This window comes from Camellia sinensis, chromosome 6 (assembly GCF_055761805.1).
Source record: "Camellia sinensis isolate YWXY chromosome 6, ASM5576180v1, whole genome shotgun sequence".
Classification (NCBI taxonomy): domain Eukaryota; kingdom Viridiplantae; phylum Streptophyta; class Magnoliopsida; order Ericales; family Theaceae; genus Camellia; species Camellia sinensis.
In genome coordinates this window covers 178,064,126-178,090,511 of record NC_138966.1, presented here as the reverse complement: position 1 = coordinate 178,090,511, position 26,386 = coordinate 178,064,126, and the positions used below count along the sequence as shown (strand labels likewise).

At 33.6% G+C, this 26,386-nt stretch overlaps 1 protein-coding gene and 1 long non-coding RNA gene across 3 annotated transcripts; one reads left to right on the top strand and one right to left on the bottom strand.

Annotated features, from left to right (window-relative positions):
* The first annotated feature begins 863 nt into the window (after positions 1-863).
* On the top strand, positions 864-26,326 carry LOC145792160 (uncharacterized). The gene is made up of 8 exons (XR_014331331.1): positions 864-1,373; positions 1,483-1,541; positions 4,110-4,141; positions 9,130-9,353; positions 9,545-9,771; positions 11,224-11,612; positions 11,688-11,792; positions 25,766-26,326. It is a non-coding gene; the product is annotated as an uncharacterized LOC145792160 (long non-coding RNA).
* On the bottom strand, positions 14,804-17,478 carry LOC145792159 (E4 SUMO-protein ligase PIAL2-like). Of its 2 annotated transcripts, XM_082872831.1 has the most exons (6): positions 17,239-17,459; positions 17,083-17,154; positions 15,992-16,059; positions 15,856-15,904; positions 15,475-15,751; positions 14,804-15,342 (listed from the first exon to the last, which is right to left on the bottom strand). In XM_082872831.1, exons 1-6 carry the CDS (start codon positions 17,275-17,277, stop codon positions 15,233-15,235), a joined length of 615 nt encoding a protein of 204 aa, XP_082728957.1. In that variant the 5' UTR covers positions 17,278-17,459; the 3' UTR covers positions 14,804-15,232. The 2 variants fall into 2 exon arrangements, with proteins under 2 accessions (XP_082728957.1, XP_082728956.1); XM_082872830.1 differs by having other exon boundaries at positions 15,856-16,059; positions 17,239-17,478.
* Positions 26,327-26,386: the final 60 nt, after the last annotated feature.

The following is a 26,386-nucleotide window of genomic DNA, read 5'->3' as shown; positions in this document are numbered from 1 at the left end:
TTGTTAAATTCATTAATTATTTTTTAAGATGTGACTTGAGGGCGAAAAAGTTTTATATACCAATAGAGTACTAAGTGATATTATCCTTTTATCAATTACAAATATATATATACCTTTTAATATTCTCCAAATATCCAATAATATAACTCATATTTTACTATTTTTCTTAATCATCATAATAAAAAGTATTACATAAATATACTCTATTCACGTACAAAAATCAATCCCTAAGAATAGATATTAACAACCTCTACTTTCCGAGATTTTGAGGCGTTCTATGTCCCGGACATTGTTTGTAGCATAGGACCACATGCATTGGAAACGAGCATACCTGTACCTATGAATTATGAAAATGTTAAACAACTAATTTGTTGTTTATACAAAAAAAAATTTATAAAAATGATGTGTCAATAATATTTAAAAAATTATAAATCACTGTAATTAACTTTTTAATTTGAAATGATTGAATATACTCCTATCACCTCATTCTATATAAATTTTATATTTATATATCATCACTTCAATTTTGATAAAGTTTGAACTTCAACTAATACCATGGGACTAGCCATGGGAGCAAAATGGAATTTTACTTCTGCTAAAATATGTTTAGAAACTTCTGTGTAGATGTAGGTGTGGAAGCTAGTCACGTTTCAACTTTGCATGGCATGAGCGCCTACATTGACCTTTTTGTCATTTCCCATTTGTGATTGTGACTTTAGAGTAGGACCCTCCACTGTCACAAATTACATAACACTCTCACTTTTGTTTGTTTAACAAATCTATATCCACTAAAGTTATTTGGTGAAATTAAACTTTATCCTTTGATGTGATCTATAACCAAATTGAGGAATCACTACAGGAAAAAAGGGGTAGGGTAACGTTTTTTTTTTATGACGTTTATGAAAACGTCGCTATTTTTTAATTAAAACAACGTTTTTAAAATGCTGTATTGTATTTCATTTATACAGTGCCTTCGAGTGTTAGTTGGCTGACGCCGTTACCACATCCTAAAGCCCTAAAGCTGCGATTTCTCTCTCTCTCTCTCTCTCTCTCTCTCTCTCTCTCTCTCTCGCTCAAATTCTGAGCAAAATCAAAAGACGCACTCTCTCGCTCTAGATTTGCGATTTGCTGTTGATTGTCGAAGATTTGAAGATTTGGAGATTTGAATTTGAGTGATTAAAGTTCTCAGTCTACTCCTCCAGATTTGCGGCTCTCAGTTCTAGATTTGCGGCCTCCAGATTTGTGGTTCAAATTCAAACAACACACTCTCTCACTCGACTTCGAAAACTCTCTCTCTTGCTCGATTTCAGATTTGGCGATGATTTGAAGGCCACCACTTGGATTGCAGATTTTGAAGTTTGGTTCTCGATTTTGTGAGTTTCAATTTGTTTAGCTGTTTCTTTTCTTCTTTTTTTTTTTATTTGGATTGAAGAGTGTATACATTCATACTCATATCTTGCATCTCTATTATGTTTTTATTAGATCTCGCATCTCAATCGGTTGCTTCTTTCTGTCTTGCCAAACTACTCGAACTCAGATCTGTAAGTTTTTATTATATATGCATATGTTTTGTATGAACTCAGATCTCTAATTTTTCAAATCTATTTGAGATCTATATGCTTTCTCGGATATTGATGTTCATTCTTTGTGTTGGTTGTTTGGATAAGCACGAAGTGTAAAATGTTGTCTATATAACATAGAACAAATGAATAAAGATCACATGTAACACGAAGAACAATCTTTCCATTATTTGTGGGTGGGTTTAATATTGTGCGGGAGTATTTAAAACAGAAAAGAACAGAAGGAAAAGAAAAAAAAAATTAAAGAAAAGTTTGATAATTATATTTATCATTATTCAATATTCGTAACTGTTATTCATCATTGATCATTTATTCGAACAACCCGTAAGAAAAAATACAGAGGGTTCAATGGGTGTTTGTTTTGGGTCTTTTGAGAGAGAGAGAGAGAGAGAGAGAGAGAGAGACTTTCCTTGTTAAACATTTGACCAAAATTCTTTTTAGGTAAAACAGCTTTGGGATCAAAATCTGGGATGTTGTTTTCTGATATTTTTTTGCTTTCCTGGAATTTTTTACCTTGTTAAATTTTTGGAACTTATGCTCTGTTGGGTTGATTGGAATGGGATGGAATGATTATTCCTTAGGCTCTCTTATAGAATGATCATTCTTTTACAATGGTGAATGACGATTCCATTTATAATGTATTTTTCATATTTTTTAGTAAACCAAACATAGGAATGGACAATTTGATGAAATGATCATTCCATTCAACTTCATTCCATTGAACCAAACATTAACCAGGAGAAAAACAATCAAACCAAAATCTGGCTTTTTCTTGGAATTTATTTTCCCCAATCTACTGAATCAAACGGAAGCATAAGGAAAGCCTATTTACAACCGGCTTGATGTTCCTTTTATGTAATCCCCATTTGCAAATATGCATGTGTTCACAAAATTATACAAATATGCAATGAAGGCAATTCAACTATCCTTAACATGTAAATGTGTTCTCAAGCTACCATTGCATGGTCTAGGTAGCCTGAGAGTTTCTCTTTCATAAGTTCCCATTTCTTTGAACTTCATGAATATATATATATATATACTAAATTCAAGTATGACTCAAATTTAAATACTATATAAGTAATAAAAAACACACTCTTAAATGACAGCAAGATTATAAATGTAGAAGCCTAAATGATGTAATATTTGCAAGGGCAAGCAGCTTAGATCACAGTAATTGTTTTGATGAATAGGTTATTTTTAATAGAATTGAACCAAATCTAACGGTGTTAGTAACAATATTGACTTGTCAATTTAAAAATGTTGACTTGTCCTAGGATTAGTAAGATCATAATGAGAAATTAGCACATTAGTCAAATTGCTCCAATTGGTAGTTCATACTAATTATTTATTTTTATATTAATTAGCTCACTTTAGCACATTAGTATGATATTTTTGTTTGTATATGCAAATTATGAGGTACAATTTTAAGCGCGCTGTCCATAAAAATTTACCTTTTAACTTCATAATTTTGAAGACTTGGTTAGTGAAGTTATTTTCTTACTTGGCCTTTGTCTGAAACTTTTATTGGTAGACTACATTTTCACTTCACCGATTCCCTTCTTAGTATTTACAAATTTAATTTTTATTCATAAACGCATATATAATAATGTGACATAGATATTTTTACAATTATGTAGTAGTTGTTTTTAATTTCAAATGCCATTTAAAAAATTCATTACACCAACAAGCCGGAGTTCAAAACTGGCCTTTCTCACACCAACATAATGGTTTGTTTAATTTTTGTTATTTTGTCTTCAGAAAATTCATTACATTCTAAATTCATGTAAATTTTCTCTCCCTCAAAGGGCTAACCCAGAGTTTTGTTCATCCAAAGGATGGCACCAGATTATTCTATCTTTATGTTGAAAAAAAACCCATGTAAAAATGATTATAACAGTATTTTTAAACTCTTAAGCTTTATTGATCTACAAGTCCTTGTAAGTACTGATCGCTAACTTAGCATGCTCCAGCAAAAGTGAAGAGTGTGATATACATAATAATAAGGTAGTAGAATGTCTTAAAGTACTTGAAACTGTATACTATACCTTAATAATGGGTGTATGCATTAATAATGTGTGTTTTTACTCATCAATACAATTCTTTTTCAGGGCATCTTGATATTCAAATGACAGACAGTTTGATGTAACAAACAGAGTAAATTATTGAAATACTCTTCTAGATATTTGAAGCCTACCTTTCCCTCCTTTAAGTCTTTAGAAATTCATAGAAACTGGGTGGGGAAAGGTTCCTCTTGTTATATGCTTATCAATACCCCTCAGTGCTCAGCATCATCAAATTAGGTCTGTTTACTGCTTTGTTTGGTTCTAATCTTGTCAAAGATCTGGCTGACATGTTTACTTAGTTTAAGGTTTGGTGCACCCACTTGAAATTCAAAATAAGGTGCGAAAGAGCTATCCCAAAGCTTGTTTGTCTGCATTTGGAGATTTCCTCTTCCTTACTTTTTATCGTCCATTTGGGAATCATTATGCTTTAAAGTGAGTTTATAATAATGTAATTTATTGTTTGCAGGTGTCTCTCAAAAGTTTTCAAGGGGCAGACAGGTGGGTTTTTGCAATTACATTCATGATTATTTCTATTACTCTTTTTGATTAAACAGAATATAGTGTGTAATGATAAAGATCGTAACCTAAACTGTGTTACTTTTAAATTACTTTAAAAGTAATTGTGATATTTTCTTGTGTTTGTGCATATACAATTTATAATAGATCACAATAGGATGACATAACAGTATTCAACACTATTGATTGTTGCCAAGCATGTGTGGGTGTTCATGACATAACAAAAATGGTGTTATAGAAATGAAATAGAACACTACTAAGATATATTGGTATGTGTGGGTGTTCATGTAGTAGTGAGAACTTGTTGCTTACTTGTGATAATCTGGTTGTTCTTGTAGAATCTTCATTAGAGATACCTAGTCTTTTTTTTTTTTTTTTTTTGATAAATAAAGATACCTAGTCATTTTTTATGAATCTCTATATCATAATCTATCAAGAGCATTGTAGAAACTTTTAGTTTCTTCATTAATATGCTTCATGCTAGAAATGCTTCTAGTATGCTTGATAGTTTTGATTCAGGTTGCACCACCGGGATTCAATAATCATGACAGTTGTTAATTTAGCAAGTAATTATCCATGCATACATAAATAGCCTTAGACCCGTCCAAGAATCTTCATTAGAGATACCTAGTCATCTTTGATGAAGCTCTTCTTGGATTGTCCAATTGGGATAGTTCAGGAGCACAAGTCTATGTTGTAATTAGTAATTCTACCGCTTAAATGTAGTCCATATCGTAGAGATTTCGTGTAGTAGCTTCTCATGTTCTCTGAGTGCATACTAGACAAGGTGTAGCGGTACACCTAGTCTATGTCGTGTACTTGGAGAATCATGGGGAGATGTTGCCGAAATTTCGTTAGAGATGGATAGAGCGGTATGAGCTACTTTTTACAATATAGACTGTGCATTCCTGAATGGAAAAGTAGGATAAACCAACCTATTAGAGAAGAGTTAGTGGTGAATGGTGTCATGTCGCATGCATTGTAATGTACTTAATTGAGGTTAAGAATAATCAAAATGAAATGATAATTTTGAACCTTGTTGATTTGGCAGTGACATTTGTAGTGTAAGATGAAGTCAGATGGATAAAAGTTGAATAAATCAGCATAGGTTGCATCCAGAATATATAGAAGGGATTAAGGAATTTGTTAAACTTGCATGCCAAAATAATCCTCTATCAAATGAAGTCACATGTTCATGTAAATGGTGTCGGAATGTCAAACTAGTAAAGAAAGACCTTTTAGGGGAACATTTAATGGTCAATGGGTTTCTTCCAAGCTACACCAAATGGATTTTTCACGGAGAAGATTTACCGGCGTCTGTGCCATTGAATGAGAATGCCAGTGATTCGAATGATGGCGATGAAGTCAATGAAATGATATATGAGGGGTTCGGACTTCCTCCACCAAGCTTGGTTCATCTTGCTAGTAATGAGACAGGAAGTTCTAATATTGAACTAGGCCCGGATAAGAAAACTGAAAGATTTTTCAGTTTATTGAAGGAGGCCGAAAGAAAGTTGTATCCAGAGTGTCACAAGTTTTCAACACTGTTATTTGTTGTTCGATTATTGCATATCAAGTGCCTTAGTGGATGGAGCGACAAGTCTTTCACGATGTTGGTTAAACTTTTGAAGGATGCATTCCCAAAAGGTGAAACTTTGCCAAAGTCATTCTATGCAACGAGGGCACTCCTTAGGGAATTGGGCCTCGATTATCACAAGGTACATGCATGCCCAAGAGATTGCTCATTGTATTGGAAGGAGGCAGCTAATAGGGATGATTGCATAGTGTGTCAGACACCTAGATACAAACAGTTTGAGGGTGAGAAGAATGATTATAAAAAGAAGTAACAAAGAATTCCCCAGAAGATTGTGAGATACTTTCCTTTGATTCCAAGGCTTCAAAGATTGTTCATGTCATCCAAAACTGCTTCATTAATGAGATGGCATGCAAGGGCTGAATTGATGATGGCAAAATGAGACATCCTGCTGACTCTCCTGTCTGGAAAAATTTTGATACTTTGTATCCCAAGTTTGCGAGTGAGCCTCGCAATGTCAGACTAGGTTTAGCAACGGATGGATTTAATCCATTCAAGGCAATGAATGTTGCTCACAGCAGTTGGCCAGTTATTGTAATGCCTTATAATTTGCCACCGTGGTTGTGCATGAACGACCTCATATGATGATGATATTGCTCATTGATGGTCCTTCTTCACCTGGCAACAACATTGATGTCTGCTTGCGCTTGTTAGTGGATGAACTAATTGAATTGTGGGAAAATGGTGTTCAGATGTACGATGCAGTCAAATGTTCCAATTGCACGCGGTCTTACTATGGACAATAAATGATTTTCCTGCATATGGAAATTTGTCTGGATGCAGTACGAAAGGTGCTCTAGCTTGTCCTTGTTGTAACATATGTACCCGACATCGGTATTTGAAGAATGGAAGGAAAATTTGTTACATAAGGCATCGTCGCTGGTTGAATGCGAGTCACAAATTTCGAAAAGATGGTATGTCTTTTAATGGAACTTCTGAATTTAAACCATGTCCAACTCGGTTATCGGGGGCTAATGTGTTACGACAGCTAGGGCCTAAGCATCAACCAACTAACAGACAAAAAAGAACTAGGAAAGGAAAGGAAAAATAGGACAACGGGGAGGATCATAATTGGAGGAAGAGGAGTATTTTCTTTGAGCTTCCATATTGGAAGCATAATTTGATTCGCCACAATCTTGATGTAATGCACATTGAGAGTGTGATAATGTATTGTGGACGATATTAAATGTTGATGGGAAAGGAAAGGATAATTTAAATGCTCGTCGAGACTTGCAAGATATGGGAATTCGAAAGGCATTACATCCTAAAAAAGGGGTTGGGAACAGGTATTATATGCCGCCTGCATGTTTTTTTATGAACAATAGAGAGAGAGGTTTGTTTTGTACACTCGTGAAGAATATCAAAGTTCCAGATCGATATGCATCCAATATTTCTCGTCGTGTTAACCTCAAACAACATAGCATATCTGGACTGAAAAGTCATGACAACCATATATTGATGCAACAAATACTTCCAATAGCAGTGAGAAATTTGTTACCGAAAAAAGTTGTTGAACCATTGATTGAGTTAAGCAATTTCTTCAGGCAGTTGTGCTCCAAAACTCTAGAGCCAGATGGGTTAGATCGTCTTCAATCCCAAATTGCTCTTACACTTTGTCATCTTGAGAGAATTTTTCCTCCATCCTTTTTCGATATAATAGAGCACTTGTCTATTCACCTAGTAGAGGAGGCCAAGATTGCTGGTCCAGTGCAATATCGCTGGATGTATTTCATAAAAAGGTGTGCAATCCTACTCCAATTTAAGGTTGTAGTCATTTGTTTGTTTATAATTGAAAGTCATGTGTGCATTTGTTTGTTTATAGTTATCTTATGACACTTAAGTCATATATGCATAATCGAAGTCATCCAGAAGGTTCAATTGCAGAGGGATACTTAGTTGAAGAGTGTATGACCTTTTGCTCAAGGTACTTGGATGATGTCGAGTCAAAATTGAATCGACCAATAAGGAATTACGATGTTAGCGACAATCCTGGGATATTGCTGGGTCATGCTTTAGGAAAAGGAAAAGGGTTTGCGCTTGATAACACGTCATGGGTATAAGCTCATCGGTATGTGTTATTTAACACTGCTGCGGTTGTCCCATATCGAGAGTAAAATACAATCTTTGTTCCAAAATTTTATTGATACCATTAATAAGTATCTTGTATTTTATAAGTACTTTAAATGTATAGAGAGCATCGTGATTTTATTAAGCGGTCACATCGTCGTCTCAAAGATTTTGATGTAGATCGCCGTCACAATGATGAGTTTCCCAGATGGTTTAATTCTCATGTAAGTACTAATAACCTACATGTTTTTAATTTTCAATTCTTTGTTAGTTGATGTTTAATTTTGTTGACTTTGTAAAAATAGGTTGAAGAGCTTCTAGCTGTTGAAAATGCTGTGTTGTCAAATGAGATTAAAACTTTGGCATTGGGACCTAGTAAAAAGGCCACGAGATTCAATGGGTATATAATTAATGGTACTAGGTATCATATGAGGAGTCGTGAGTGGAGAAGAAAAACTCAAAATAGTGGGGGTTATGGTGAAAGTAAAGACTTATAGCTATGCAAGTACCAGAGACATGAATCCTGTGGAAGGTGAAGTAGCATACTATGGATATATAACAGATATCATTGAATTGTATTACTCATATGACCGTAGATATGTGCTATTCATGTGTGACTGGATTGACAACAACAAAGGGCTGAAGTAGGATGGGTTTGGTTTCACACTTGTTAATTTCAATCATTTGTTATATACAAAGAAACAAAATAGTGATGAGCCATTCATCTTAGCGTCTCAGGCACAACAAGTTTTCTATGTTAATGATCCCGTTGAAGCTGATTGGGATGTTGTAGTCAAGATGAAACCTAGAGACTTGTATGAGGTGTGTGGAGAACAACCAATTAATGATGGAGAACATCACAATGAAGTGGAAGGATTTGGCGACCATGAGTTAGATGCAACTTCGTTTGCTTGTGAAGAGGACATAAATTGGGTTAGGCCAGGTGAAGTTGAAACAACTATTGATGAAACTATTGGACCTCTTGGGATATCGACACAGACACAATCTGAAGATGATGAAGAAATGATATGATTTTGTAATTTTGTTTCATATTCATTGTTACATTTGTGCTTTCAGCATGGATATTCATGTTAATGAAACCTTTGATTTTAAAATGCGTCATTTGTTTGCTTTTCAACGTGATTGTCCTTGAGACAACCTTTTATGTCCCTGAGAAGGATCATATCTGTTATATTAAGATTGTGTTTAAAATTTAAATTTGTAGAGAAATTTTTTAATATTTTGGACTTTATATTCATTGCTAACCCATAAAATTCTACACGTATGCTTGTGGTCTTTTGTAAACTAGGATAACAGATCGACGATGCTCTAGGCAGAGGCAACATTCAGCCGCTGCAAATTCTGAGAGTTCTTATAGTGGGAGTGCCGATAAGAGTTCTTATAGTGGGAGTTCAGATGAGAGTCCAGAGGAGAGTACACGCATCATACCTGATCCACTCATGTCATGGTATCCTCCAGGTAGCTTGCCTAGTACATCATCGAGTACTGGTTCGACACATGACACTACTGCTGGTATGAATTATTTTATTCAATTGAATTACTCCATTAGATTTCTCTGTTGATGTTCTTTTTTCTTTTGATGTCTTACATTTCTTTTTTTTAAACTAAGTGACACTACTCCATTTGCTCCATTGACTGCTCAATTCTTGTATTATCATTCTTTCTAGTATCTTCTAACTTGATATTGATATTTGGATGAGTAGGTCATAGTTCGAGAGGCCCAACACTCATGCATGGTAGTGATTAGAACCCAAGTGGTGGCATTTTACATATTGTGCCTAATGAGTTGAACCAAGTGGTTGACAGGTATACACCCGTGGCTTCTCGTTTGGGTGTTTTAGCTCGAGATGGGAACCTTATGCCCCTCACTTATAGAACTTGGAGCCATGTACCGAAGGAAAACAAAGAGAGAATTTGGAGAGAAGTAAAGGTAAAAGAATTATTTCATTTTACATATCAATTTTAATCTTAATTTATTATTATTTATTTTATTTGTTTCATATTTTATAGTTGCCAGTTTGTTTTGTTTCTTCCTTTTGTTGTTTCCTTGAATAATTGGAATCCTTTTCTCTCTCTCTCTCTATCTTTAAGATTTTTGATTTAGAAGCCTCTTTAATTTTATGAATAACCACTGCGTATTGGGAGTGGTTAACATGAAATATGTGTATAATGTGTGAAAAATGTATAGAAATATATAAAAGTGTATAAGACTGTTGAAATGTGTATTGAATTTTGAGACTGTTGAAATGTGTATTGAATTTTTACCTTCTAATGCTGAAGTGGGCAGTCCTTGGCAGGACTCTTCTTTAACTTCTAGTGCTGGTCAATTGTGATGCGAGCTGTAAACTCGAATGTTTAGGGCTTGCTGCTGTGTGTATGCTGCTGCAACACCACAAATGCCTTCAATATGTTGCCGGCTCCTTAGCTAACCAATCAAAAGCCTTTTCATCCTGCTCTTTTAACAACCCCATCTCTGCTGTAAACCTTCGTATTGTGGTTGCTATTGCACATCTCCACATCCTATCCTTCAGTGCTAAACTAGGAAACTGTTTCTTGAAGTTGTTGTGTAGGTGCCTCACACAATGCCTATGCTCTGACTCTGGGACTAGTTCATTAAGTGCAGGAATTATACCCTGTCAAATGGAAACCAAAATCAAATTTTAGAAGTAAGTAAATGCTATATACAACGTAAAAGTAAAAATTAATAATAACAAGTATTATACTTTTTGTTAATCTGTTATAAAAGTCCAGTGATGTTGCTGTTGAGGAGTAATACCCAAATCTTGGAGAACCAACCCAATGAACCACTCCCATGAGTCCATATTTTCAATCTCAACTATAGCATATGCAATTGGAAATCAACAATTATTGGGATCAATACCAATTGCTGTCAACAATTGCCCACTGTGTGTACCTTTTATATGGCAACCATCAAGTCCAACAAATGGTTTACAACCTTCTAAAAGTCCCCTTTTGCAAGGCTCCAAACAAACATATAATCTCAAAAATGGGTTTATGGGATTGAATGGGAAAGAATCAAAGGAACTGAAGATGAACAGAGAGAATTCGATGAAGTAGCTGAATATCTATGTATATATGTGTGTGTATTTATACAAGTAATTACATGTACTTACACAATAAAAAATAAAAATTATTATATTCAATTACTCAAAATAGTGCTTGTTTGTAAGACAAATACCAGCATTGCCATTGCACACTTGGAATTTTTCAATCATCATCGTTGGGTCACAGGAACGGCTAATATTATCTTGATTTGTGAAATTAGCTACTATTGTGGGCTTGCTGTTGTGTGTATGTTGCTGCGTGTATGTTGTTGCTGCTGTGTGTATGCAATAGTTACAAAGTTGCCAATTATTTGCAGGTCAATATAGATGCCGACGAGTCAATGAAGAAATTTGTTTTGGCATCTGTTGGAAAAAAAATGGAGAGAATGGAAGGCTAGAGTTAAACAATTGAGGTATACGCCATTCGACAACGATGCTGATAGGTTAACTCATCGGCCCGAAAGAATACATGAGCATCAATGACGAAGCTTAGTCTATTATTGGGGCACTCGGAAGGCACATGTATCATTTAAATTGTTTATTGAACTCTATTGTAATCTCATAAGATAAGTTTGTTAATTAATAAATTATCTTGTGTTTGTGTTCATATGTAACAGAAAAAAGTACAAAAAACAAAGAAATTCGGAAGAAGAAGACATTAAATCACATAACTGGCAGAAAACCATTCTCAGTTGTTCGAGTAGAGGTATATAGTTTCTTTATATTTCAAGTTGAAATTGTATATTTTGATTTTGTTACTTAATTTTAAGTGTAATTGTAGGAAACTAATAAAAAGAATGGAGTTCCTGCAACTCACTTAGAGGTGTGGATGGCTGGGTACACGAAGGATAACAAACCAAGTAATGATAAAGTTGTTGAGGTCATGGTATGTAGCACCATAATTATATACTTTGCATGTATGGAATGTATTAGATACTTGTCTCAATAAGACATAAATCTGCTACTAACATATATATAAGGTACTCAGTAATTATTTTTGATTAGTGTGCCTAACCTAGAAGGCAGAAACTTCTCAGGAGCCTTTGCACCTAATGAAAGTGTGATCATTCTAGTGTTTCTTCAGAGATTAATTTAATTTTTACCACATAATATGTTACATCAAATTACTCAATTGACTTAAGATATTTCTTTTCCCTTCTAATTTGACTCAAACTCCAATTTAGTCTTGTTCCCTTTGCTATTCTAAGGCCATTGTGTAACTTTAACACAGGATCTTTCATTCAATTTTTTCACATAATTGAATTTAGTGAAAACTTCTTGTTTGATTCCATTTACCTTTTTTTGCTATCAAATCTACAAGTCAAGGACTGTATTTTTATGAATTATGAATTTGAGCATATGAAGTGGAAGTGTCATTGAAACAATTTTGAATCTGGATTGATGATGTTATTGAATTCACTACAACAAGTTGGGCCTTGAGTGACGAAATTTTTTTGTCTTCAAAGAGCTAATTTTGTCACTATAGATATTTGTGAGGAAATATTTTCGTCACCGGTTTCGTCATTGAATGTTTGTCACTAAAAACCAACGTGACGAAAAATAATTTCGTCACCAATGAAATTACTTCAGCGACGAAATTTTTTGTCACCAATAAAACAACATTTTGTCGCCAAAAATTCTCATTTTCGTCACCAAATAGTTTTTCAATACCATATTTATAACTTTAGTTGACGAATAAATTTGTCACGCATGTTGATCATTGATGAGGAAATAATTTCGTCACAATAAGATGTAAAGATGACGAAATTTTTCGTCTTCAAAAGTCATAATTTTGTCACCAATAAAACAATATTTTGTCGCCAAAAATTCTCATTTTCGTCACCAAATAGTTATTCAGTACCATATTTATAACTTTAGTTGACGAATAAATTTGTCACGCATGTTGATCATTGATGAGGAAATAATTTCGTCACAATAAGATGTAAAGGTGACGAAATTTTTCGTCTTCAAAAGTCATAATTTTGTCACCAATAAAATAACATTTTGTTGCCAAAAATTCTCATTTTCGTCACCAAATAATTATTCAGTACCATATTTATAATTTTAGTTGACGAATAAATTTGTCACGCATGTTGATCATTGATGAGGAAATAATTTCGTCACAATAAGATGTAAAGGTGACGAAATTTTTCGTCTTCAAAAGTCATACATGGGTGACGAAATATATTTCGTCATAAATATATATATACGCGACGAAATTTTTAGTCACCAAACAACAAAATAAATAAAAACTTTCATATATAAACTGCAGTAAATTTTGTCACAAAAAAAGTTTATTGGTGACGAATAATCACTTTGTCATAATAACAAGTACAAATGACGAAACAAATTCATCACTAAACTTGTTCCATATTTTATATTCAATTTAAATTATTATTTCACAAATATCCCTACTCATATCCCAATAGCCTTTTAATTGTACTAAGAAATCCACTAGCTATTATACAGCACTCCACAAAAAAATTCACTAAACAATTTATTTTATAAATCAAAATATATCCATCAAACAACCTTTAATAATAATCAATTAAGTATCACAAAAAAACCATCAAAGTAAATCTCAAAATAAACTAACGTGGAGTCCACCAAAAAAAATCAACACTCAATCTTAATTTGCAACTACAACTAAGCATCAGTTTAGGAAAAAAATTCAACAGTTGATTTTCATTTGCAAGTATGCTTCCGAACATCATCAAAACCAATCTACAAAAAAAATAAACAAGGCAAACATTAGCATAGAATGTATATATATAAAGTTTATTATAATAGCAAAGTTTTATTATAAACTTAAAGCCAAATATCAGAAACTTAACAAATATATAGAACTGTTCTCCAGATCACAAGCTTGAAGTTATTTGAATAGAAATTAACAGAGATTAACTAAAAAGATGAATACCATGCTCATTCCCACCCATGGGCTTTGCAATGATCACCTTAACATGGCAATTAACTATATCCCTAGAATTATGCTCGGATCAAAAACTGGCTGTGACCCACGGACAGCAGCCAAACCAGTTATAACACTACAACATCTCATGGTAAGAACCAAAGCATGCAGTCAATGAGAATGGGAAGGAACAAATATTGTGGCTACTGCACAAATGGGATTTAAAAAAATTTTGAAGAGAGAGAGAGAGCAACAACCTACAATGCAAAAAATGGAAAACTGGACCATTAGCTTGGTGAGTTGTGACAGCAATGACCAAAATGGATGTAGATAATAAGCTTATTATTTTTAACATTAGCATTAAAAGGCCACGCACAAAACCTAAAAACAGCTCCCTTCTAAATTTAGAAAATAATACACACTGCTATACGTATTATTTTGTTTTAACATTGATTGCTTCCTTTTTTTTTTTTTCTTTTTTTTTTGATCAACAAAAACTTTATTGATGAAAGAACCTTACAAGAAGGAGAAAATACATCAATAAAGGGGACAAGAAAGGACAGGGGAGAGGGGGATGATGCACAGCACCAAAACCAAACTGTTGGTGACGGACCAACAAGAACACAAAAAACACACCAGACAGCAGGATAAAACGCACACAGCAAGCTACCCATCCCAGCAAAGGTATATAGAAAATATACATCACCAGGCCTACAATTAGATTCACATCCAAAACTGAAGCAAAACTGAAGCAAAATTACCCAGACCAGCTGCCCAGCAGATCTGTCCACTCACACAGCATAGAGATACAACCAGCAAAGCAGAATGATACCAACAGCAGAGCATACAGATACCAACAGCAGAGCATACAGATACTTGTGACTTAGGCTATACAGATACCAACATCCACAGATGGAAACACACCTAACAGCAGGCTATTATCTGACTTAGTTTTGTCTCTACTTTGGTTCGTATGTATTTTAACTAGAGTCATGCTAAGTAAGAATTTTGATAATGAATCTATTTTCATTAAATACATCTTCAAACTTGTTAAATCTTAGTTAATAAGTAGTCAAACTATTGTACTTTAACTAGTATATACTAACCAACATGAGAAAAATAAAATGATAAAGCGAGCGAGACTTACCAAAAAGGCGATGTACGAGTTCATGGGATACCTCATCCTCTAAATTGTCCTTTGAAACCTTGCTTCTTAAGAAACTCCATGATGCTTGATGTGATCTCAAAATGCTCGTCAATCGACCCATTCATCTTCTCTATCTCTTTATTTTGTGCTTGAATTTCCTCTCTTTGTACTTGAACTTAATAATGACATAGCAATATGCTAAAGTGGCGTTACAAAAAACTGCATGTAAGATTAATACAACTAGGGAGGGGAAGTAAGGAGCAATTTACAGTCAACCTCGGAAGATAAATGAACAGCAAAGTTTGTCGGCAACACATATAATGGCATACCTTATTGGACAATTTAGTGAAATTCGTGATGGCCCTTCAATAATCTCAGAATCTAATATGACAAAGAGAGAGAAAAAAACAATAGTTATTCAAAGCATCACAAAGATATATAATCATCAAAAAACCAAAACAAAATCACTTGACATAATTTATTTTTTTGTCTCATTCCTTTCCATGAGCATACCTGAATCCAGTGCAGCAACAGCAGGCTGAACACAATCTTGTAGGACAGGACGATCAAGGTTTGAAATCACGCCCATATAGGCAACCACTATGATATAGTCTCCTTTACAAAGACAATAGACTGGGTCAGAGCGCAGATGAATTGCAAGCAACAAAAACAAGAAAGTAAGAGAAAACCTATGTTCAAGCATACCACTAAACTGACCCACAACTTGAAGAAGATTTGTTCCATATTTAAGCATATGCATCACGACAGTTGGAAGCTGTGGACCAGTGTCCTAATGGGGGTGGGGGAAAACACAAAATGTTTGTTACAATTTGCATTCATTGTGCATAATGTTGTCACAAAAAATAACTTCCCCAAAACTAAACAAGCACAAACCATGAACACATTAGTCCTTTTATCCACTCCTTTTCCATTTAACAGAAAGCTACAGAAGTTAAACAACAAAAAGCTGGTCAGAATGAAAATGTAATAATTCAACTTAGCCAAAAACAAGGGAGAAAAAAGGTCATACTTCACTTGTGGGGGTGTTGTGATACATGAAGATGTCTCAATATTATCTGTTTGAGCCACAAATAACCGCTGCAGGAAAAACAAAGGCAAACTAACTAAGCAAGCAACCCACTGAGTGCTTTCAATAAATATTTTTTACCATTTAATAGATAGGAAAAATAACAAGATGAGGAATCAAAAAAATTGAATCAGAAGACACTGATATATCCCTGTCACTTCCCAGAGGGCACCACAGCCTACTGATCCCCTTACCACCCACAATGGACAGGTATTATGGTCTCAATCCATCTGATCATACCGATTATTTGCACAACAGTGTTCATGACAATGCCATAGGAAAAATAAATAAATAAACAAAAACTGAGAAAATTCTTGATAGCCCTGATTGCTTGGAAAAAAACAAATATTGCTCCAATCTACAGATTGCTTCTTGGAACATAAGCAAGACTTATGACATATATATTAAATTAATTACATTAATACATCGAGTACGAAGAAAAGCTACAAATCAGGTGAAAAAGAAAACTGAACTTGGATAATTATGTTTAACAAAAATGGTCCCATGAATTAAGCTAGGCAATAAAAAGTGGTATGGAAGGAAAGCTGGACAGTGATCCTAAAAGTCAAATGGAGTGGACTTTCAAGGAAAGGTACATAATATTAATTAAGAAGTAGCTTAAGAAGAGAATATTTATAACTTCTTGAAAGATAGAGCCACTGTTTGGTGCAGAAGTAAAATTTCAAACAGTCAAGCATGTCAGCCATTTCACATGATTTAAGCTAGTTCCACATCCATTATAACCCTCAGCCCTTCCAATACCTCAAATACATGGGACGACAGCTACATGATGGCCTTATTTTAAATAATTTCGAGAAAGTAGTAGCATGCATTTCAGCGACACAAGTTTGGTGGGTTTGTCACATAGCAGAATGTTTCCCAATTAAATTAGGTCGAGCAAAGAGGATTATAAATATAGGAACCTTGGTAAAACATTTCCACTGAAATCAAATATATCTCATAAATCACAAAGACTTTGCCTGAGCATATAGAACTTTATTTGTGTTATCCAAAATGGTTTAAACAATACTTACCACTTTATCTTCTGCAGAAGGTTTTGCATTCTTCAAAATATGGAAATCATATGCAAATGTCCCATAGCCAGGCTACAATATAGAACAGAATTATTACCAACTTCTGTTCTTCAAAGTAAATGAATAATTAGGTATGAGAGGAAAAGGAAAAACAACCTTAACTTCAAGAAAAGCAAGTATCTGGCCCATTTTCATTCGTGGATAGAATCTGCGCGCAGAGAGACAATTCTAAGCATATAATTCAGTAATGAATGTAATTAATCATTGGCCAACGATTTAACATCTGTCCATGTGGAAATATTCTTAAAGCATATTGTGTAAAAGAAAACTCAATAAGCTACAAAACCAGGTTTAATTAGACGCCTAGTTGTAAGCTCGATCACTTCGAACCTAAGAAGCACGGACACGTGACACGATACGGATACGACACAGACACGCCGACACATTAATTTTCAAAAAATGCAGGACATGACACATGGGGGGCACGCATGAAATATATAATTTTATATATTTATTATATATTATATACATAAATATATCATTCAAAGATAATAAAAAATGCAATATGACACTAATTCCTATAAATTTATATGGGTTTTGTTTTATAATTGTATCTTAAGTTGTTTTGTTCAAATTTATAATTAGTTTCACATGTGTTTAATCGATAGACACGTGTGTTTCAGCGATTTACACTTGTGTCATCCGAGTGTCCAAAGAGTGTCTGAATTTTTTAAAAAAATTTAAAAATAGAACACGTTTTGAAGAGTGTCGGACACGTGTCCTAAGACTGTCGGTGTCCGACACGGACATGACACGGATACGTCACCTTCTTAGAAGTGTCCGTGCTTTCGAACCATTTTAATCACACTGCCTGATAAACAGCCACCAAACTGACCAAGAAAAATGCCAAAATAAACATAATAATTGCTCACTCACCAACAAAGGCTATCATAAAATGTTATTTGTAAAAAAGTAAAAGAATAAAATAAAATGCAAGAAATTTATCCCCTCCCTTAGTTCACATAAGTTGGTCTTTGTACAATGCATAACAACATAATACAGAAACTCGATCTGACAATTGGTCAACTTTTGACCACTATGGAAAATAATATATTATAGAAGAGACACAGAACTCAAACAAGACGAGTGTCATTGAACACTAAGTTTGCTTATACCGACATAAATAGGCTATGCAGGTCAGAAGCTTGGTTTTTTTAGATTGGATAGGTATATGATTTTGTATGTCTGCACAATACCCTGGGGAAAGAAGGTATCATTAGCAAAAGACACAGAAAGTCATAATATATTACCCAGACGTTCCCTTTCCATCAGCATATCTTACTTGGATAGGACGCACTCCCTGAAAAACACAAGAATGATCAAACTATTAAACAAAAGCTAGTCAACTCACATGACAGACCATGCATAGCAGCAAAAGACCTCACCCCAGGCAAAGTGTGTTGGTTCTGTAAAGCACTCATTGCCCTGTCAGCTTCTTCAGAAGTAGTATATTTTACAAAACAACATCCTGCAGAAGTAAAAAGTTCGTACCCTGATTTCATTTAGTTCTACCTTTTCTAGTGTGAGATAAGTAGATGTAAACGCTCGTACCAGTTGACTATGCTTATGTGATAAAAAGATACATAAAAATTATTGAACAGTAAACATCAAGAAAAGTAATACTGATACTACATCAAGGATTACATATCAAAATTCACAAATCCAAGACATATCAAGCCACGTTGTTCGAAAACAGCAGCGCTGTGTTGCTATCATTAAATAAGATATATATAGTTTTTTTTTTACACCGAAGCTTCTGGACAGACATAAACAACAACCAAAATTAATGTGCAAGAGCTACATATTGTGTATATATTCGTCAAAACAATAGGTGCCAACAAATTTAAATATGGTGTTCGCTATAATCAACAAAAAAGTTCACTTCAGGCTTCTCAAATTAATAACAGTGGTGATTTGAGTGGGATTGGTTGAGTAGGATTTGGGTGATTTGAGTGAATTTTCTCAACTACTAGAATAAAAGAACAGGCATGAATTGTACAGAGAGAACAAATGCACCCACACAAATTCCAACATCCAATACACCTTTAAAAAGGAGAAATTAGTTTATATATAATTGTCAGGAAATTAAAAATCAAAACATCCAGAGGAAGCCAACACATAGACCATCATCTTCAGGATAAAATTTAGTCACTCTAAAAATAGAACCATGTTGAAAATTACTCGAATATCAACAGGCACAAAAAAATGCATTAGAAAATAATAACCAAACCAAAATAAGCTTTGTGTCCCAATCAAGTAGGGAAGGCTATGTGAATCCTTTTTCTCCATTCTACTCCAAAAAACAAAAAACAAAAAAAATAGGAAAAGAATATCAAGCCCCATTGCATTCACCACAGTAGTCATTCAAAATTGATTCCCATTCAGAATAAAAAGATGAATGGCTATTATGTCTGCACCACCTGATTCACTTGTCTAATTGTTATCTCATTCTTTTCCACCATTTATTTAGATCTAAATGAACACAACCATAGAAGGAGAACATAATGAAATCTGACAAATATATGCATCAACTGATATGCAGAATCTAAGTGATTCAATAGCTGAAAGGAGAAAGTCAATTTAATACTCAGCAATTCAACATCACTAAAACATGTTGGTGAATAAAACTAAGCTATACAATATCAATTTTCAGTCCTAAACGAAATATGCATTATTGCAAGGAGGGAGGCCAAGGCCAATCCACTTGGTTGGCAAACTAACCAGCCATGAGAAGGACAAGTCCTAGTTTCTGTTGGCTTCACATTAATAGCTTTAATCAATCTCCATGTTCTGCAATCCATCAAAGATGAAGATGGATACCCTTGTCCCATTCACAAGTTTCATAATTCATAAATAAAAACTCAAAGCTACACTAGGCCATTAGAAAACATGCAATGACTAAAGTTGCTTCAAAAGTCGCTCTCAATTTTGCCTTGTCGACATGATGATTGACTGAAACACCAGTCACAACACCAAAGAAAATATTGTTGCATCATGCCAATTCAAAGATTATCAGCAACATATTAAATCATTGACATGTTTTGGTGAATTTTTGCTTACTTATTATCAGCAACATATTAAATCATTGACATGTTTTGGTGAATTTTTGCTTGCTTACAAGCTTTCCCATGTATTTTCCATCATAGGAATGTCTGGCTAATGTAGTTTACCATGTATTGAACAGAATTTTTCATCTCATACATTTCTAAATAACAAACTAAATGTCTATCAACGGCTGTTTATCATTTGATCAAGTCATTACAAGAGAAAACAACAAAATAAATTTGGGCCACGTTCAACTTTTCTAAACCAGGGACTTATGATATGCAGTACAGTTTTGAGATGATAGTTTTCTGCAAGGAATCTGATGTAATATATTAGATTGTCTCAATTGACTAATAGATGTTAGTGGATATATGCTCAAAGGATATGTCTCAGACCTCTCTCATCTTTTTAATATGGAAGAAACTATGAATACTTAAATAATAATATGTGTGATATTAAATTAGATTAGATTCTCTCTGCTGTACTTAAACTAAGGATACATTGTTTTACCCCTAACCAATAAAACCCCCTGGCTTTGGCATTTTTTTTTTTTTTAATTTCAGGTAACATTAGCTATACCCTAAACTGATAAAATCTACATGTGCTAACTGTGAGACCAAAAAGCATCCTAGGGAACAAAAGTGAAAAAATGGAAGCTTTACCTGCAACATGTAGGTGACTATTCAACCCTGTCAAATACAAAACAGAAACACAGATTCAATCCAATGTCAGTCTCTTAACAAGCAGATAATCTTTTCTCAAGAAATATACATAGTATTTTGGAGGGAAAAATAAAATAAAACAGTCAAGAATCAAACCTGTGTGAATGATTAGAAAAAAAAATAAACAGACAATTTAAGTGTTAACATTGGTTCAGGGATTGTTTGCATTTTCGCCCAAAAAGCCAAATCACAAGGATACTGCCTGTGATAGCCATACATTGGTTCAGGGATTGTTTTTCATTTTCGCCCCCTGTGACAGCCAAATTTCCTTTTTCTAGAAAAGTAAGAGGGGGCCAGACATAAAAAAGTTAAAAGTGTACAATGTTTGATTTCGACTAAACAAAAGAACAACCAACATGATTATGTCCAAGAAAAGTTATCTGTTATGACCAACTAGAAATTAACAAACAGTAAACAATAAGCAAACTTCGACCATATGAAAGTTTGCACAAACATTAAATATAAACAATAAATAAATAAATAAAATAAACCTATACAAATATACTTGATATATTATTAAAATAAACATTAATTTATATATCTTTGTGTCTACGAACCCATTCAAACCAAGCTCTCTACTCAAACTTGACTCGATTATTAAACAAGTCAAGCATCAAAACAATGCGTAATTTTTGTCTCAATTTTTGGTGAAATTTGAAATTTCAAATCCGATAACTACTCTATTCATTACCTTGCCACCCAGGAGCCTTCTAAGTCATGCCTAGTTGATTTAAGTTCTTCAGACTGATGCAAGTGATTATTGCTGACACTTACAACTTCAATAACAATGAACCAAATCAGCACCCCAAACATGATTTAGCAAATAAAACCAAAAATATTAGTTGAAGTTCCATGCATGACAGATTGTATATATACCAACAATAACAGCCATTCATCATAAGCCACAATCAAGATGAGCCAAAAACAAAAATTACCTGAAAGATGACAGAAGAAATAGTGTAGAATCAAACCAGGTATAAAGCATTTTAACTGTCCTAGTGGTTATTGCTCCTATAGTGAGCATTTATTACACATGCAGGGTTGAGCCACATTAAAACCATAAAAGCATAATTTTTGTGAGGATGAAATGGTCTGAACCCAAAGAGGACCAAAATAAAGTTAAAGCTATCATATTTCTGCCCCAAAAAGCACAACATAAAAGATTAAAATCTATTAAGTCCAGTCCAAGCCCTCCATTCTTGAAGCCTACACCACCGCACTTGAAATTAACTACCACATATGGTTTATTATGCAAGATACTGAAAACAATCTAAATTTTACAACATCCATGAAATAGAAAAAGATGAAACTACAAAATTCTCATAGACTACCTAGGCTTACTCAACTAACGTATTTCTAGAAGCAATGCTCACAACACACAGACGCAACATATGCACATTGACAGAACAAATGTGAAAAAACAAACATTAAAGGTTAAGTTCTATTATTAAAGCCAAAACACTCATTTCCTCAAATCATAATACTACACTGAAACTAACCATACATAAAATTTACCTAAGATACCAGAAGGTAAGGCATTAAAAAAAAAAAAAAAAAGACTATCAAAGTATCCAAAGATTACTGACCGGTGCATAAAGGACTTTTGTGCCTCGCTTTCCATATTGGCTATTTTATCCAACAATGTCTTTGCAGTACCTTGGCCATCACCAGCATCCCTTTTAGGAAAACAATGCCTAAGCAATATATCTGAAAAATGTTGTGGGATGACAAATAAGAAAAATAAACCTATAACTGAAAGCAACCTTTTGCTCCTGCTTGTATCCAGTATCAAATTTAACATAGATGTCTAAACCATCATTCGTTAACCACTTCCCACCTGACATAAGGACAAATGGCATACCTACAAAACTGTCATCTTCAATTTCTATTTCTAAGGAGTGAACCTAAACATTTAATTGAGGATGAGCTTGTTGCCTATAAATCACATTGTCTATTAATTCACAGGCATAGGATCAAATCAAATGCATCTTGGCACACCTTGTCAATTGAAACATAGTTAATTTTTTTTTCAAACAAATTTCACCAAATTAACAACAAAATTCTTTAAACAAATTTTTTTTTTTTTTTGGATATGTTTTAAACAGATTCATACAAACTTTTTTTATTTAAAAAAAAAAAAACAAATTCACCGAAAACAACAGCATTAATCAATTTCAAAAAAATTATTGGTAATCTCAAACAAATTTCAACAAATCTCAACCAAACAACAACAATCTCAAGCAAAGATTCCAAAATCTAATGTAAATTTTAAACAAGAAATACCTATATTTCAATATGCTTGCGAGTTTGGGCCTGTAATATGTGATCTATGAATAGGGCTGCGATTTGCGATGAGGGTTTGTGATCTTTGATCTCGTCGACAGATGTTTATCGAAGAGGGGCTTGTGATGTTAGATCCTCGTCAACTGTTGTTCACCGAAGGGAGATGAAAGAGATGGAGAGAAAGAGGGGGGTGGGATGTCAACTATGAGAGACCGATCGACAACGAGAAGAGAAGGTTCTGGATTGGGAGAAAGACTCTCACAGTCGTTGATGAGATAAAGTGAGGGGGTCGGTGATGAGAAGGTTCTGGATTGGGAGAGCACAAATGAGAGAGAGATGAGAGAATGAAAAGGATGGAAAAAGAGCCAGACCAAGTGGTCTGATGAACTCAAAAAAATATATTTTTTAAAGAATTATTTTTTTCAAACAATAATCTCAAGTAAATTTTATTTTTTAAAGAATTATTTTTCTCAAGTAAATTTTATTTTTTAAAGAATTATTTTTTTCAAACAATAATCTCAAGTAAATTTTATTTTTCAATGGTGGAGTGAATTATATATGTATATATATTTTAAATTTTTGTTTAGTCAGATATAATATATATATTTAATTTTTTAAAATTTTTAAATTTTATTTTTCGAATAAGCAACATCGGCGGCGCTAATGATTGCTCGGAAGAGAACGCGGGTGACGTCGGTGGTGGCACTGAAGAAGGAGGAGAAAAAGTTGAAGGAGGAGAAGGGGGGCTGATGGCAAAGACAGTGTGTTTTGCAAGAGAAGAATGAGAGGAAAACTGAAACACCAAAACAAAGGGAGGGGGGACATTAGTAGGTTTTTTTTTTTTTTTCATTACCGCTAATATCACAAACTTCTTCCTCCAATATTAGTGATAAAATAATTTTCTCCCCAAAAATTTTAAAATGTTAAAATATTGACGATGAAAATATTCATCAAATAGTTTCAAAATATTTAAAATCAAAATTTTTAAAAAAAAATATTTAAAATTATTGGTGACGAAATTCCTCACTAATAATTTATTATTGGTGATAAATATTTTTCTCACCAAAAGTCTCAAAATTTTGGCGCCACCCAAAAAAATTAGAAATAGAACCTTTGGTAATGAAATTTAATTTTTCTTCACCTAAAAAGAAATATTTACTGACGAAAATAAATTTCGTCACCTATTATTTTCAATTTTTTATTATATGTAGCAAAATTTTATAATTCGTCATGGAATATTTCTATTTAGTGACGAAATTTATTTTCTTCACTACTTTTCGTCACCATAGGTTACTTAAAGGGCTAATTAACTTGTGTTTTGTTTTGAGAGAAAGAGAGAGAGAGAGAGAGAGAAAGAGGGGAGAGGAAAACTGATAAAAAAAAAGGGGGGGAGAGGGAAGTTAGTAGTCTATTTTTTTCATTACCGCCCAATATGTCAAAATTTTCCCTCCAAAATTAATGACAAAATAATTTCCTCACTAAAAAGTCTCAAAATATTAAAAATTATTAATGACAAAAATATATTTCTCACCAAATGGTCTTAAAATATTTAAAATCAAGTTTCTCAAAAATATATATATAAAAAATTATTGGTGACGAAAATATATTCCTCAATAATAATTTTACAATTGGTGACAAATTTTTTTCTCACCAAAAGTCTCAAAATTTTAGCGTTACCAAAAAAAAACTAGCGGGAAAACCTTCGGTGACGAAACTTAATTTTTCCTCACCTAAAAAGAAGTATTTGTTGACGAAAATAAATTTCGTCACCTATTATTTTTATCTTTTTGTTATATGTGACAAAATTTTATAATTCGTCACGGATTATTCTTATTTAGTGACAAAATTTATTTTCTTCACTACTTTTCGTCACCATAGGTTACTTAAAGAACTAATTAACTTGTGTTTTGTTTTGAGAGTGAGAGAGAGAGAAAAAAGGGGAAAGGAAAATTGATAAACAATAAAAAGGGGAGGGGGAGTTAGTAGTCTATTTTTTTCATTACCGCCCAATATGTCAAAATTTTCCTTCCAAAATTAGTGACAAAATAATTTCCTCACTAAAAAGCCTCAAAATATTAAAAATTATCAGTGATAAAAATATATTTCTCATCAAATGGTCTTAAAATATTTAAAATCAAGTTTTTCAAAAAAAATATATCTATGTATATATAAAATTATTGGTGACGAAAATATATTCCTCACTAATAATTTTATAATTGGTGACAAATTTTTTTGTCACCAAAAGTCTCAAAATTTTGGCGCCACCAAAAAAATATTAGTGGAAAACTTTCGGTGACGAAACTTATTTTTTCCTCACCTAAAAATAAGTATTTGTTGACGAAAATAAATTTCGTCACCTATTATTTTTATTTTTCTATTATATGTGACAAAATTTTGTAATTCGTCACGAATTATTCTTATTTAGTGACGAAATTTATTTTCTTCACTACTTTTCGTCACCATAGGTTACTTTTGTTGTAGTGATTCATATGGCCCAATGGAAGCAGGTTACATTTAACGGCACTAGTTATGAACAATTTTATTGGTGGCTAATTACTAATTAACAATTGTAGACACAAATGAAGGACCTTGGGGCGCAATCCAATGCTACAGATGAAGAAATTATCACACAGGTTCTAGGGCCTGAGCGACCTGGTCGTGTTCGAATATATGGATTGGGTCCTTCCCCGACAGATGTCTTTGGAGGCGGATATAGGCAATCGCAAGAACAAACTCGTTTCATCCAAACGCAAGTCCAAGAGCAACTTAACCAATATAAAGCACAAATGGAGATGCAAATGAAGGAGATGATGGATGCTATGCTTAATCAACAGAAAGTACAAATGGAGATACAAAGCACAATCCAAGCTCAACAAGCCCGAATAGAGCAATTGGAGTCTCAACAGGCCATGGGTGGGCCTGTTGCACCAGCTACTACACATGTGCATTCACAACAACAATCCCATGCATACACCTCATTGTTTAATTGTCATCGTTCGTCTGAGGAAGTGAGTAATAGTTAATTATGAAATTTTCATATGACATTTTATTCATGTTATTTGTTCTTATCAAATGCAGGTTCACATATCAAAAAAAGAAAAGAAGAAGAAGAAGAAGAAGAAGTAGATATGACAAACTCAAGTTCATTCTAAACCATTATAGTTGGATTTGCTTCCTCCTTCTCACTTATTTCT